The following is a 16,175-nucleotide window of genomic DNA, read 5'->3' as shown; positions in this document are numbered from 1 at the left end:
CCCCATTTGTTAGCTCTTACAAGCTTTTCACTGCCTTTGAGCCAACAGGTGACAACCATCTTTTTTTTTTCAAGTTTTTTTTTTTAATGTTTATTCATTTTTGAGAGAGAGAAAGAGGCAGAGCGTGAGCGGGGTTGGGGCAGAGAGAGAGAGAGGGAGACACAGAATCTGAAGCAGGCTCCAGGCTCCGAGCTGTCAGCACAGAGCCCGACGCAGGGCTCGAACCCACAAACCGTGAGATCGTGACCTGAGCTGAAGTCAGATGCTTAACTGACTGAGCCACCCAGGCGCCCCGACAACCTTCTTAATAATACTCTAGTGAGGAAGTCACAGCCATTGCCCGTCATCCTTGTGAAGGACAGGGTTTGCTGTGCCCTAGAACACGAAGCATTCCTCCCCACAAAGTGTTTACGATTATTGTTGTCATTTTATCTTCAAGAAATAAAAAGCCTCATTTCAGTGTATCACCTTTGGTGATACATGCATCACCTCTACTTAAATATACACTTCTATCTTATGCTTAGTCACTGGCTATTTCAGAATAAGAGCCTTTTAAATCACACATAGTACAATTTGCTAAGAAACTTAGGTGTGTGGGAGGTCAGTGTCAGGGGAGTCCAAGCGAATCTGGCACACGTTTTTACTCCATCCCATCAGAGACAGAAACGTTACCAGTGACCGTCTCTTGTCCAGTATAAAGCAGAAGAGTAAGCTGCTTTTAAAAGTAAATTTTCATGGGGCACCTGGGTGGCTCATTCGGTTAAGTGTCCGACTTCGGCTCAGGTCATGATCTGGCGGTTTGTGAGTTCGGGCCCCGTGTCGGGCTCTGTGCCCACGGCTCGGAGCCTGCAGCCTGCTTCAAATTCTGTGTCTCCCTCTCTCTCTTCCCCTCCCCTGCTCTTACTCTGTCTCTCAAAAGTAAATAAATGTTAAAAGAAAAAATTTAAGTAACTTTTCTTGGGGATTCTTCCAAGTCGAATGTGCTGTGCTCCAGGGCCTTTATGAACACACTTTATGAAGCCAGAACAATTTCCTAAAAGGCAGAGTGTTGGCACAGGAGCACACACAAATGCAGGCCACTGGGTCCCAGTCCTCGTTTCCAATGATTTCCAGGCAGCCACGTCCCAAAACACTTTAGGAAGCTGATTGGAAATGTAGCCTGGAAGGTTATGCAAACTGGGAGACCCAGAAGAGCATTGACTTACCCAAGAAAGGGGTGACAGGCAGTGCAGGACAGGAAGGGGACGGTCCCTTTGAAAGGTGAAGGGGGAAGTAGCCTCAGAGTTAGAGAGAGGTCCAAAGGTCCTGGCCGTGTCCTGCCCCGGGGCTGAGCAGGAGAAGGGGGAGAACGGAGGGGGAGGTTCTGGGGATTTTAGCAGTGAGCCTCAAAGGGTGGCCTCCAGGAGAGGAACCGATATGGCACCACTACAGTCAGAAGAGACCCAGGCTGTTCTTAGCAGAGAAAAGTCTTGAACCAACAAAACACTTCGCCACCTTATGCCTGAGCGCTCCTGCGTGAGGATGAGAGGCCGCTTGTCTAAACTTGCCTCCCGGAGAAAAAGATGAAAAAGCAAGCCTGTGTGTGTGTGAATATATATCTGAAATTCTCCGATACTGCAGTTTTTCTTTCGCAATAGAAAATTGTAATCAGTGGCCTCGAATTCCAGCGCAAAGATACCGAAATACAGTGCTGGATCTGAACATCATGCCCTAACTCGGAGCACAGCCACTGAGAGGCACTATCTCCTGAGCACAGAATCCATAATGCTGCCCATACTGGCTCCCGTGCCCCCCCGTCCAGCCCCCGCCCTATACTTCCAGGCCTGACTTCAGCAATCACGGACGGCCAGGGCCCATAGAGCCATTGTAGCAGTGCTGGCTCCCAGACCTCTGTCCTTGTTTGTCGCTTGTCACATGAGCTCAGCGCCTGCAGGCAGAATGTGGATGAGTTTTCCTTACCTCACCTCTAGTGAAATGAATGGCTGCCTCCTGAGGGATTGTGCCCCCCAGGATAAATCTCACAGCCAGGCTGGGGAGTGGGGGTAACCCCCATATTGTGTGTGCAGCCCAGCTTCAGGGGGTGACCCTGGAAGGCAAAAAGGTCACGGAGAAGCAACATTTAAGCCAGGATTACACGTGCATATCTGAAGCCCTTTTGATTCCGGACAGCAAAGCTGGCTCCTTGTGCCTTGCTTAGGAGCAGTGCTTGGTGGGTCCCTAACAAAGCTGATGGAAGTGATCCCATCCCTACCAAACGCACTGCTTTTGTAGGAGAGAGCAGGTCCCTCACGTGACGCACACTTCTGCCACCACCCCCAGTTCCTGCTGTTCAGCACAGCCCCCGCTGAGGACCCGCGTGGAGTCCTGGCGGCCGAGAGAGAGGGCTCTTCTGATCGTATAGATCTTATTGCAGGGCTTGAACCACACTGCCTTCTGACAACGTGTGTCATGAATGAAGTGAGAAACTTTTTTCCACCCACCAAGAGCAGGTGGTTGATAGGCACAGCTTTGGAATATTCAGGAATTTGCAGTAAAATGTCTTTCTCCCACATGATCCCTTGAAAGCAGAGGCTTTGTTCAGCGGTATTTGATCCATCGGTCTATAGGTTCATCACCAGCCAAAACCAACACAGTTTTAAGGAGAAAGTCCCTCGGGTCCATTGGTCCCTCGTGGCACCACCGTGGGGACGTGTTGGGTGCTCATTAGAGCTTCACATCACTACTTAATTTCATAGAGTGACCTGAGCGAACTGAGCAGAATCAGGATTCAGTCGGGTCCCACGGCAAGAGCGCGCACCCCTCCTCCCCGACCCAGACCCCGCCTGCTTCTCGGGGCCAGAAGCCTGAGCCCGGTGTGACCCCTCTGTTGCAGAGATACCCGCAGCCCCGGGGGCAGAAGAAGAAGAAAGTGGTGAAGTATGGCATGGGAGGCATGATCATCGTTCTGCTCATCTGCATTGTCTGGTTTCCCCTTCTCTTCATGTCCTTGATCAAATCTGTGGCGGGGGTCATCAACCAGCCCCTGGACGTCTCGGTCACAATCACCCTGGGAGGGTACCAGGTAACCGCTGTGCACCTCCCCCAGGGCTCACTCACCTGCCGGCGCCTTTCCCAATAAACAGCCACAGGATGTGGAGTTAGCTTTGGTGCTCCACATTCCTCCCTACATTTCGGCTGGTCAGCAAATACGTGATGTATGAGATAAGTAAAGCACCGAAGACAGTGAAAGAATCGTTTTGTTCTGGTTGGGTAATCACTTCAAAAAGAGATCTCTGAGGCCAGCTGCCCTCGGGTGCCCGGGGGGGCGATAACGCGGCGGAAGTATTGTTCTTTTAACCCAGGACGCAGAGACGGGCCTTGGAGGGCTAACGGCACCTTGTTTCTTTGTTTTCCAGCCTATTTTCACAATGAGTGCACAGCAAAGCCAGTTGAAAGTTATGGATCAGCCCAAGTTTAATAAGTTTATGAAAGCTTTTTCTAGGGACACTGTAAGTAAATGCATGTAGTAGATCTCTGTGAAGACCTTTCTAGACGAAAGGTGAGCTTACTGCTTGTCATTTTGTTCACTCCTCTGTCGTGGCCTGTGGTGGTGGCAGGGACTTGTCAGGGGTTACCAGGGGTTCGCAGCGCATTTCTGGCCACTGGCCCCTTCGATACTCTGAGCCATTATGTCCGTATCGTTGGATATGTGTTAATAAACATAATTGTAATTCAGGACATTTTAATGTAAGCTTAACAGATGTAGGTCCTCTTTCATATTTTTAATTTTTTTTTTAATCGTAGTAGATACTGACCCCTTTGATGGGTAGGTCTAATCTGAGAATCTATATTAAGGGAGTCATTCAAAACGTTGGAAAAGCTCTATGAAGGCCCTTGCTTGTGCTGGCATTCTCTGCATTAGTAAAAGCTGGAAGCCACTGAGGGCTTCATAACTAGGGACCGGTTAAATAAGTTATGGCAAATGTATCAAGTGAATTTGATAGGCACTGGCTTCCCTAGGGCGGTCGGCGTGGGAGAAGGGGACCACCGCTTTGCATTTTATTTACGTGCTATGTCGTCTGAATATTTTCCGAGCAGCGTCTTTCATAATACAAAATAGTCATTGCAGAGACTCTGCATGGCGTGAACATTTCTCAAGATAAAACCTAAGTGAAAAAGGACACACATTCCTATTTTTTAAATTAAAACAAATGAAATCTACATGTCCTACCATATATCACAGCGGTGATGCCCTGGTGGTAAAGTTGTGGCTCATGTATTCTCTTCCTTATCTTACAAACTTTTAATCACATGATAAATCGAGCTTTCAGAATTAAAATTTGCTTTACAAATAATACTTTGTATTTAAAGAAAATGATTAGGCACACAGATGCTTATCTCCTTTATAAAATTATCAGCCTCTAATGCACACTGCCAAAACTAATCTTGAGGGATGTGCAGCTGTGAGACGGGACCAGGATATTGTGGGTGAATTAAATTTGACTGGGTGGTGAGAGGGAACACCCCAATAGTTGATACATTTCCTTCTTAATGGGGAGGAAAATGACACCAAGTCATTTGTTTTTTCTTTATTGATGAGTTGGGATGATCCCATAGCTGTATTGGTGCGGCAACATCACCAAGATTGCTCCACGGCACTCGGGCTGCCCATCCCTGTGGGGAGGGGAACAGAATAGTGCGATAGAGCATGAAGACCGTGCACTGTAAAAATTGCCCTTCCTTACTAAGAATTCCCCTTCATGTAGCCAGTTACAAAGAAGAGTAATCACTGTATTTGTACATCACCACAGGGGGCACATGGGTGGCTCAGTCGGTTGGGCCTCTGACTTCGGCTCAGGTTATGATCTCAAAGTTGGTGGGTTCGAGCCCCACGTCGGGCTCTGTGCTGACAGCTCGGAGCCTGGAGCCTGCTTCAGATTCTGTCTTCCTCTCTCTCTGCCCCTCCCCTGCTCACGCTGTGTCTCTCTCTCAAAAATAAACAAACATTTTTTTTTTATTTTATTTGTACATCACCATATATATGATCTATTTATGCATGTGTATTTGTGCGCATACAGGGTGCTATGCAATTTCTGGAAAATTATGAAAAAGAAGACATAACTGTAGCAGAACTGGAAGGAAACTCAAATTCTTTGTGGACCATCAGCCCTCCCAGTAAGCAGAAAATGATAAGCGAACTCATGGACCCCAATAGTAGCTTCTCTGTTGTTTTTTCATGGAGTATTCAGAGGTAGTTACTGTATTTCCATGCATAATTTCCCCTTTCCCCCCAATCTAAACTCGGGGTGGGGGTGGGTGGATAGAAGTAAAGAAAAAGTCGATGGATGTGGTTTATAGCTGACATTACACTTTGGGAACATTCATTCGATGCTACAGCTAACATCTGCGTTTACTAAATAACAGTTTGCCTAGGAATCTCTGACAAAAATAAGAACTTCTTAGTTTTCCTTTTTTCTACTCCAGTTTTTAAAGAGAGGCTGGCAGTGAGTTTTGTGAATGAGAGAGAGAGAGAGGTAAAGCAAAAAGAAAAAGTGTCATGACTTATAAAATGAAATGGTCTGGATGATTGTAAGATTTCCCTGATCTAAGATTTGGTCTGAGCAATCAAGAATTGGCAGTCTCGGGAACCCGAATTCTCACTCGAATCCCTCCGACGTAGGGAGGTCCTGTCAGATCTTTTCTCTAAGCAGGAGATGTGAGAGCAGCCTGGGAGTCCCAAGATGGGGAGAGCTGAGAGAGATTCCTTCTCACCTAACCTGGGCCCATGGCCAGCACGTGGCCACTACTGCACTTGTTGATCTGTGTTAAGTTTGTATTTAAATTCAGTTAGTTAACGCGCAGCGTAATATTAGTTTCAGCTGTACAGCATAGGGATTCTTCACTTCCATCCAACACCCGGTGCACCTCACAAGTGCCCTCCTTAATCCCCATCACCTATTTCCCCCATCCCCCCACCCACCTCCCCTCTGGTAACCGTCGGTTTGTTCTCTGTGGTTAAGAGTCCCTTTCCCGGTTTGCCTCTCTCTTTTTTTCCCCTTTGCTCACTTGTTTTGTTTCTTAAATCCTGCACATGAGCGAAATCATATGGTATTTTTCTTTCTCTGACAGACTTATTTTGCTTAACATAATACTCTCTAGCTCCATCCGTGTCTGTGCAAATGACCAGATTTCATTCCTTTTCACCGCTGAGTAATATTCCACACACACACACCCCCCCCACACATCTTCCTTATCCATTCATGAGCGTGTCTTAAGAAAAGTTCTTGCATTCAGAAGCCCAATGTGCTAGTGAAGCAATCGGGGAACCTCAACACAATACACTAGTTGGTTGGCTTAGTGTCTGTTTGTTTGTATTTGTCATAGTCTTGTGATCCAGGATTCTATGCCAGCATTCAAGTGATAGGTTCATCGGGTTCATGGTTCCTGGCTTCTAGGATAAAATTAAGAAAGAATTATGATAGGTACAGAAGAAGGCTTCTCCAATCTAAAGTGAATTTACAAAGAAACAGTAAAGAAATATCTGAAAGGGCGCTGTTCAGAATTGAAAGAACTCTTTCTTTCATCTTATTTTCTCCTTTAGAACATCCTAAATTCCTCACATGAAATTCTGTACTGCCAAAATTCACTTTCTAGCCTTTTCTTTGAAGACCTACCAAAATAATAATAATAAATAATAACAACATTAAAGATCAACTCTTGATGGAACATTCTTTTAAAAGCATGGATTCTATTAGTCACCATGGAGACTAACCTCACTAGATTAATAAAAAAAAAGTGTTTCAGAAACTCATTATCAGAGCATCAAGACGGTTTCTCTTCTAGTCAACAGACTCTGCCCTCTCACCTGCCATCTGTTTTAAAGGTGTTTGTGGCCTCCCCGGGCTTTACTAACTTGGTTGTCTAAGAAGCTGGACGTAAAGGTGAGGTGGACAGAAAAGGTTGGGGGTGACAGTTGTGGATCCAAGGAAGACTTGGTGAGATTAATAAAATGAAGAGTCAAGTGAATTTTTGAACGTCTCTTCTAGACTTCCAAGTAATCACTGACATTGAGCCTTTTTATTTCTCTTCACAGAAACATGAGTTTGGGTGCAAAGGCAGAAATTGCAACCGATAAGCTTTCTTTTCCTCTTAAAAATACCACACGAGAGCATATAGCTAAAATGATAGCCGGCAACAACACGGAAAGTTCAAGAACACCGGTGTAAGTGATTGCTCCTGTTAATTAGCTTTAATAGATGGATATATCTGGTACAAAATCTGCATCTGCAAACTCACGTATACCAGAAATGCAACTTTCTTCAGTAACTCAAGTGAATCTCTACTTGGAGGCCTCATTGTGTTACGTTAAGGCAGCTCTGTTTTCCTCCCCCGGTACTCTGTCCACCTAGCCCTGGGAGTACTGACCTTGTTCCTGGGCAGCAAACTTTGCTCTTATCTGACCATAATCACCAAAAGCCAGATTAAGCCCCTGGGATACCCCTCTTCTACTATTGCTCCTGGCCTGGGGTCATTGAATGGATGGGAGATGAGGGGAAGATAAGGGGTAAAAGGAAATTTGCGGGGGGGGGGGGGGGGTGGGGGAGGCGGGAATATACATCTTAATATATTCTCCTGCCATGTAAGTACTCCACTTCAAACAGATATAAGCTGTGATGTCTAGATTCTAAGCAGGAGGGGGAAAAAAATGCTATTGGTGCAAAACCACTAAATGAAGTATTCCAGACGTCCACCAGCCAATGCCTAGTTCTGACCTCCAGTCTGCCTTGGCCCCACTTTAATGCAGTGAATATAAGCCGCCATGATGCAGTCCTCAGACGTGCTTCCTACGACAGCCTTTGTTAATCACTAAAGTTGAAGGAACCTCAATGACTGTCAGTTCCTCCCCCATTATTTCATGAGAGAACAGGCAGGCCTAGAAAGACACAGCGACCTGCTCAGGTCACTTAGCTTGTCCTTGGCAGAGGGAGGGTTAGGTCCAGGCCACTAGTTCTCCCCTCAAGCCTCAGTCTTGTCCTAGATAGATTCATGCCGTCCACTTGATTATAGATATATCTAGAGAGAGAGAGAGTACAGACCTAGATCCTAGCAAGAAAACAGTCCCTTGCTTCAGAAACAGTCACAGACATGGAAAATCTCTGTAGCAGTTTTCAAGTCATAAACTGCTCATGTACAGAGTTTACTTGAGTATTCGAATAGAAACAGGTAAAATTTTTTTGGCTTCAGAGAATTCTAGTTATAACGGAACCCATAAATTGCGATGACATCACATTGTATACATATACAAAGATTCACCATTATCGTTTGATATGAGGTCAAAGTAGCAACAAAAAAATCAATTTTATGTGGGTAAAACAACTAAAACTTAATTACGCTTCCCCTCCTTTTTTTTTTTTTTTTAACATACAGGACTATAGAAAAGATCTACCCATATTACGTGAAAGCACCTAGTGATTCGAATTCAAAACCTATAAAGCAACTTTTGTCTGGTAAGGCTGAGAAGGAATTGTTTCAGAACTTTTTTTTAACCTTCTTTTATTCAACTTCTACAGTTTGCATTTTCAACCTTTCTTGAGCTTCTTTCCAGTTTTCTGTCTCTGTGAGACAGAGCTTATAGGAAGCATGAGACTCCCAGCTGCGTTCCACAGCCAGAAGGAATCAGTCAGTCACCAGAAGCCATATTCTTCATTGTTTTCATTGATATAGAACTTGATGGGCTTAAATCCACATTTAGTGCCTTAGTCTGTTTACTTGTTTCTATTAGCATCCATATCTTGGGCAGAAAATGGCCTCATGCAGTATTAAATATGAAGGCCCCACAATAAGAGCAATATAAAGGTAGCAGGAAATGTGCGTGATTCAGCCCAAGGGTCGTTAAGTATCAACAGTAGTCTCTAGGGACTGTATTTACCCCAAATAACAGAGATGGTAGTAAGATGATGCTTTGGAATTCTTAAGCATTAATTATGAAGCATTGTTTGACTTCATCAGTTGCCTGGACCAGAACAGATGGGTGTGGATGGTAAAAGTAGAAGGACAGTGCAGTATATATCCAAGTCACATTCATTCCTTTGCCAACATGGGTTGCTCATTGTCACCAGGCAGTATGCCAGGCACTGGAGACGAGGTTCTACATGGCTCATGTTTAGCTGGAAAGATGGGGATTGCGTAGGCAAACAGGTAGACGCCCCCATGGAGATCTCAAGAAGTAGAGGCAGCATAGAGGTTCCGAAGACAAGTGTGGGTGGGCCCCCACATCTCTATGCATTTCTTCCTCATGAGGTTCAGCCTGTGAAGTCCCCCTTCCCCACACCACAGGTCTTGGTGTTCTCAGGTCCTGCCAACACAACAACTTCTCTGATTAGCTTTACTGAGTTCTCTCTGATCTTTACCATAAGGCCTATTTAGCATACGTTGGTGGTTATCACCAGTTTACAAAGGGGGAACCAAGGCCCAGTGTGTGAATTACTCAGCAAAGGTTATACAACCAGTACGTGGACAAACTAGATCCAAACATGGGCCAGATGTCCCCCTTCAGAACTCTCTAGACTTCAGAACCAAGGTTCTTTTTCTTCCTGAGCATTCTCAGTGGTTCACATTCTTCTTGAGGAGGGGTTTCTTTATCTTTATGAGTCTCCTGCCTCACGCTCCATCCATCCATCCATCCATCCATCCAATAGACTTACATTGCCACACACTGTCCTAGATTCCTTTGATCTAGGAATTTAGCAGGAAATAATGCAGCCACGGCCCCCACCCTCACAGAGTTTATAGTCCACCACCATGATTCTCAGTGGAGGCCGTATTATCATTGGCAGTGGTGGTATTTTCTTAGAAAGGCCTACACAGAGAACTCCAAGCTTTCTGTTGGCCCTTTTACTGTTTTATATTCACCCTAAGCTCCAACACAAGCAATCATTAACCACACATCATGGGTTTTCAGAACTTTCCTGAGCTTCATGCCATCAATCCTTCCTGAAATAACCTCCTCTCCCTCTCCATCTCCAGTTTACTGATGTTCTCAGCAAAATTCAACTCAGAAGTCGTCTCATCTGGGAAGCCCTCATGGATCCTACCAACCAGAATTATTCTCTCCTTGTCAGCACAGGTCTAATAGTGGTTGCCACGTGCCCATAAGTTGTGCTCATGTACATGGCCTGTTCCCATTGAGATATGGAATTGTGCTGTATTCAACTCTGTAACCCCTGATCACCTAACAGAGGGCCTTCCTCCCAGAAGACACTCAATAAATGCTAGTAATATGATTGGATTAGTCAAGTCAATAAAAAGTCAGTGATTTGGGTTTTTAAATGTCTAACTAGTTGCTTGGAATTATTAGCAAAGAAATATACTCACGTATATTAAGCACGTGTGATACTCACATATATACTCATGTATATATCACGTGGGTCTTCACTCTCTCCCTGTGATATGGCTGCCATGCTCACTTAGCAACAGTGAGCGTCCTCTTTAGTGACAAGAAGAAACCTTATGCACACCTGCGGCCCACTTTTCTTTCTCCACTCACACTGTTAGCATGTGCCCTACTCATCCTGGCATCACACGCTACGGATAGTGGTAATCAGGTTCTGCCATCTGACAATTGTTTGCATGCATTGAATCTTAATATGCTTATGCTAACTTGGTTTCATTTTTCTCGTCTTGCAGAAAATAACTTCATGAATATCACCATCATTTTGTCCAGAGACAATACAACTAAATCTAACAGTGAGTGGTGGGTTCTCAACTTGACTGGAAACAGAATATACAATCAGCACGCTCAGGCCTTGGAACTGGTGGTCTTCAATGACAAAGTCAGCCCGCCCAGTCTGGGGTTCCTGGCTGGCTATGGGTAAGGACGCATTTCAGTTAGCAGTCACAAGAGCCTACTTCTGTGTCATATAAAGTTGACGGGAAGCTTTGTACCTTCCTAAAATTCTTGAACTTAACAGCTGCAGTGTTAAAATTCATAGATCATTGGCCCTTCAAGAACCAGAATCCCAAAGAAGTCAAAATGCCTGGGGTGAATAACACCATTAAGGACAGAACTAGAAGTCTTATTTCTGGTTTCTTGACTCCACGTCTTCCTGTTACGTTTGATGTAATTCAATGTTTAAACTTAGAAATTGGTGTAGGGTTATCTCTTTTCCGTATAGATTGCCTTCTGACCTGAGCAGATGCTCAGTCAAGCATCGCAATTTTGGGCATGGTCCAATGTCCAAAATGGTCTGATGCTATCATTTCACCGTGTTCTGATGCTTACATTCTAAGACACATGCATCCCCTACAAGACATGAAAGTCTGTTAAGAAGTCAATGTCTATGCAGAATTATAGCATTAAAATAAATAGCTGGTGCAGAAAAGTATATATAGTACAATTGCATTTCTATCAAGTATATTATGTGGTTTCTTTATATAATATTTGCAGTAAAACCCCCTGAAGTTCATGCATGAGACTACTAGCATTGGTTGTTTCCAGAATTGAGATTTTTTTGAAACTTTTATTTTTCAAGTCTTACAGCACTGTAATGTATAAAGTGTGTTTACACAAGGAATATGAATTACCTTTTTAAAAAAAAAATTTTTTTAATGTTTGTTGTTTTTGAGAGAGAGAGAGAGAGAGAGCCAGAGAGCAAGCAGGGAAGGGGCAGAGAGAGAGAGATGGAAACACAGAATCGGAAGCAGGCTCCAGGCTCTGAGCTGTCAGCACAGAGCCCTATGTGGGGCTTGAACTCACAGACCGCGAGATCATGACCTGAGCTGAAGTTGGCTGCTTACCCAACTGAGCCACCCAGGTGCCCCTGAATTACCTTTTTAATAAACAGAGTAAATGTTTTCACCAAAGGGAAAAACTCTAGAGAAATTTTGTTATTTTTTTCTTTTAGACGTGTTCTATTAACTGTGTTTAACTAGTAGATACAATTTCTAGCTACCTTTTTTTTTCCCCCCAGTATCATGGGATTGTATGCTTCGGTTGTCCTTGTGATTGGGAAATTTGTCCGTGAATTCTTCAGTGGGATTTCTCACTCCATCATGTTTGAAGAGCTTCCAAATGTGGACCGAATTCTGAAGTTGTGCACAGATATTTTTTTAGTTCGAGAGACAGGGGAACTGGAACTCGAGGAAGATCTCTATGCCAAATTAATATTCCTGTACCGCTCACCAGAAACCATGATCAAATGGACTAGAGAAAAAACAAATTGATGCTTTACGACACAGACTGCAGATCAAATTAACATTTGAATTTTAAAAAAAGCACAATATCCTCATAAGAGCTAAGCATTTCTAGTTGGATGGAAATGGTTTCTCTTCTGACAGGTGGTCAAAAGGAGCTGACTTCCTTCTGCAGTCTAAGCTACCTTGTAAATGAAGGCGCTGTTGAAAATGTTATTTGTAATTCCATTTCTCCAAAATCAGGGCTATTTGTTTTATGATATAGTCAACAGTGTCTTGCATTCTGATTGACGATGCAAAGGAATCATTTATGGGTCTCCTCCCTCAGAGAAACAGGAGAGAAGAAGGGAAAAGGAAAGTTGCCCATGGTTTTCTGTGCGGAGCCCGCACACTTCCTGAAGAGACGCTCTAGTTCAGTAGGCCTCACCCTGTTGCCAACGGGGAAGCTGCTGTGGGGAGAACAGATGGGCCTCAGCACGCCCCAAAAAAACCCAACAGCAATAGGAGGCTGAAACTCCTGAAGAGATTTCTGGGGCGGGGGCGGGGGGGGGGGGAACAAGAGAGGGAGCCAAAGACCCATGAAGATACCAGTGGACGAACGAGCCTCATTCTAAGCAAAAAGTTAACATTAGTGACACTCTTACTGCCTTATCTTAACTGAAGACTAGTGTAAAAAAAAAAAAAAAAAAAAAAATCTTTCCATTAAACACCAGTGACTTCTCAGGAAAAAAGAAAAAAAAAAGCAGCAAAACAAAAATGGGGACACCGGTTTTGTCGAGGCCCAGCAAATGACTCGCTTCCGTGGTGGCTGTTATGCTTCAGAGTTCTGCTCCTCCTCAGACACAGGCTCCAAGTAGAAGGATGAAAATGGCGCCCAGCTGGGTGTGGAAATCTCTGACTCTGTAACTCTTTCCCAACTGAGGTCATGAACGCCCTTCTACCTTTTTCCCCATCCCTCAACACGCTTTTTCCCATTTCGATGATTTAAGGCAATGGTTTTTTCCAGTGTGTGACATTTTCCTTCCTGTTTTTCAGGTATATCGAAGAGTTTACATATTCCAATTCACATTTTTACATCTGAGACGGGTTTTTTAAGTTCATAGTTATGGAAGAAATATGTATATTGAGCTTGGGGAAATAAAAAAAAAACGGCCTTTTCTTAAATTATTATTATTGGTAATACAACCTCTTCATTAAATAACAATGTAGCATGAAAATTTATGATTCAAATGTAGTTTTCATTCTGTATTAAAATACAGTTTCTGAGGAGTCATTAAATGGACTAGAACATGTCCAAAAAAATGATCCTATGTAGTCTGGGTTCAGGACTGACTTAAAATAAAGCACATCTTGCAAAGCCATTTCAAGAATAGTCTTCATTCTGCCTCCTTTGCGTGAAGTAGGAAAAAATTACTATTTTCAATACTGTGTACAAGGAGTTAAAAAAAATCATGGTAAGGGAATATGGAGCTTTAAAAAAAAAAACAGAGATCAGACGGTGTTCGGTGTCTTCTAGAGAACTGGTGCATATTTTTCTTCAGGCGGGAAAGCCAGCGTACTTCCCACCCTGTGGCAATCAGCTCCTCCAGTCGTAGCAGTAAACTCAGACCACAAACTGTGGCCGACACTCTGATTTCCCAACAACACGAAGAATCATTGTGCGTATTCCGGGTTGTGAACTCTTTCTTTGAAAACAGGGCAGCTCAAGGGAATTTCCAGAGAGCAAGTTATGACACATTTAGGAAAGAGGAGAAGTAGGAAATCCTCCCGAGAAGAAAGTGGAAAGTCAAACTGTACCAGAATGGTAATGCTCTTCAAGAGAGCAATTTCCAGGGTTCAAGAAGAAGCTTCCTGTGTGTGTGTGTGGGGGGGGGGGGGGGGGTATAGAAGGAAATATAAAAGATAGAAATAAAGGATTATAGAAAGGAGGCGCTTCCTCCGGGGAGGCATGTGCTAGAGTGGAAATGGCAGACAACGAGGAGGTCCGCAGGCCTGGCCAGGCCACCGTTGGGCAGGGAACCCCCGGGCCAGCAGGCCCTGTCCCCTCTCAGCCCCACGTATCTGACAACAGGAAGGGATCGTCGTACTGTAGCCAGCCACGTTCCAAGCCCCGGCCCAGCGGACGCTCCTTGTGAAAGTGGCCTGCCACCTTAGATTGGGTTCTCTGGAGACGGCCTCCGAAATGAACGGCCTGGACCAAGGACGTTTGGGGCAGTGGTCCCGGGAGTTACACTGGTCAGCAAGGAAGGCAGGATTGAGCAGAGGGACGTGCTGCCCCATCACGCAGCTGCAGCTGAACGTCACCCAACCCTTCAGGGCACTTGAGATCTGGGGTGGTTCTGCCTCGTCCCGGGCAAGGGCATGGCAACTGGATGCTGGAACAGCAAGTTGTTGCCACCGCCACTCCCTGTGCGGGTTTCACCTCTGATGAGGCGGGAGCCTACTCCCTGGAAGGAGGGGCACAGCCTTGACCCATGAGCACGGGCTTGTGGGCGTGCAGAGGGCATTCGTGGAGACTGCAGTATCCATCACTGTCTATCCTTGGGCCACTCAGACCCACTGGTTTCTTGTAAGAAGATTGTGAGGACTTAGTTCCCTTATGAGGGAAGAGTAAGATGCAGGAGATCCGGCCCCTGCTGCCGCAGCTGGTTTTGAAGCCAGACATAATACTCAGCATCTATCGTCCACCACCTGTTCTAGGTTCCCCTCACCCTCATCTGGTCCCTGTCCCAATGAGGCAGGGAGCCGGGCAGGGTGAGCCAGACCCTCGGCCATAGGGGCCCAGCGTCCTCGTTACCAGCCTTGCTCTGGTCCCAGCTGCTGCATTTACCTCTTTTACTGTTCAGTCTGGTCCCCCCGGGACCCCTGAGCACAGCGTCTGCCTCCCTCCCCCACTGTATGGCCGCAGCCTTCCTCTCTCAGCCTACCCTTTCCGTAAGGTGACCCTGTGCATAAGGCGACCCCATCTGTAATGTGTAAGGTGACCCTGTCCCTTGCCAGAACTGTCATATTGTCCTTCTAGTTTAGCGATCCTTTCTAAAATGATTATTTTCTTTTTTCACTAGCTTTCAAATCCTGACTTCTATTGTTCTTTGGTGTCTTGTATTAATTGCTAATTTATTTTCGTCTATTTGAAATACTGGGTTATAGCTTTCACCCGTGTTGTTGCGGCCATGCCTTTCTGGTAAACTTGTATTGTCTCTAGGGACCTGATTCTGCTCTTTATTCTTTTTTACTGATACGAATTTGATATTGTATTTAAGTACAGCCCTTTTCTGTGGCTCCTTGGGGTGTGGCACTAGGTTTCCCAACTTTTGGGTCAGGGGATGGCTCTTCTGGCTCTGCGACTCTGGAGACCCCTCCCACAGTCCCGGAGTGTCCACAAATGTGTCTTCCATTCTGAAGCCCCCAGCTCTGCTCACCTCTCCATGAGGCCCACCCAGCCTCTACATGGTTCTCTCTTCTCATCGGCACCTGTTCTGCCCCCTCTATTCCTAGCAGTGTCCCCGAGGCACGGGGCCTGGTCCTGAGAAGCAGTTTCTATCTGTTAGTTTTGTTGTTGTTGTTGTTTTGAGAAAGGGAGAGGGAGCAAGCAGGAGCAGGAGAGAGGGGCAGACAGAGAATCACAGTATTCAACAAGGAAGAATACATTTAATCTCACAGTTAGGGATAACAGCTTTACATTTCCCTGGCCTGCTTAAATGAATTACTTGCGATGAAGGTGCTTTAGGACAGTGTGCACAAGTGATTAGTTCTTGGAAGCCTACATTGTTTGGAGGAAGAAGAATTTTTTGTAAAAAAATAAGCTATTTTTCATTAGCTTAGAGCATCGTTTCAAGTTATACATACCTGTGGTATTTAATGTGGGTGTACCCACATTAATGAGGCCATCCTTCAACACCAGCCACACTGCTTCTTGGGACATCTTCATGGGACCTCCAATGGTTAGTCTAGATTTTGTCCCCAGAAGGTTCTGAAGTAGCTCAGAATACTCTATTCGTTAT

At 45.1% G+C, this 16,175-nt stretch overlaps 1 protein-coding gene across 10 annotated transcripts in view; it reads left to right on the top strand.

Moving 5' to 3' along the window:
• Nucleotides 1–13,532, top strand: part of PIEZO2 (piezo type mechanosensitive ion channel component 2) — a 468,071-nt gene extending 454,539 nt beyond the window's left edge. For 9 of the 10 annotated variants that reach the window (XM_053902383.1, XM_053902382.1, XM_053902379.1 and 6 more), the window contains 7 exons: nucleotides 2,873–3,061; nucleotides 3,396–3,488; nucleotides 5,058–5,230; nucleotides 7,073–7,201; nucleotides 8,407–8,486; nucleotides 10,666–10,849; nucleotides 11,949–13,532. In XM_053902383.1, coding sequence (XP_053758358.1) covers nucleotides 2,873–3,061; nucleotides 3,396–3,488; nucleotides 5,058–5,230; nucleotides 7,073–7,201; nucleotides 8,407–8,486; nucleotides 10,666–10,849; nucleotides 11,949–12,201 — 1,101 coding nt within the window. In that variant the 3' untranslated portion in view covers nucleotides 12,202–13,532. Of the gene's footprint in view, nucleotides 1–2,872; nucleotides 3,062–3,395; nucleotides 3,489–5,057; nucleotides 5,231–7,072; nucleotides 7,202–8,406; nucleotides 8,487–10,665; nucleotides 10,850–11,948 lie in introns of those variants that run through there. The other variant, XM_053902387.1, reaches the window with a different exon arrangement.
• The last annotated feature ends 2,643 nt before the right edge of the window (nucleotides 13,533–16,175 follow it).

Source organism: Panthera pardus, unplaced genomic scaffold, assembly GCF_024362965.1.
Source record: "Panthera pardus isolate Hobbes unplaced genomic scaffold, ASM2436296v1 HiC_scaffold_15, whole genome shotgun sequence".
Classification (NCBI taxonomy): Eukaryota; Metazoa; Chordata; class Mammalia; order Carnivora; family Felidae; genus Panthera; species Panthera pardus.
Note: the sequence above shows the minus strand (reverse complement) of the source record. Positions and strands in the feature narration are given on the sequence as shown.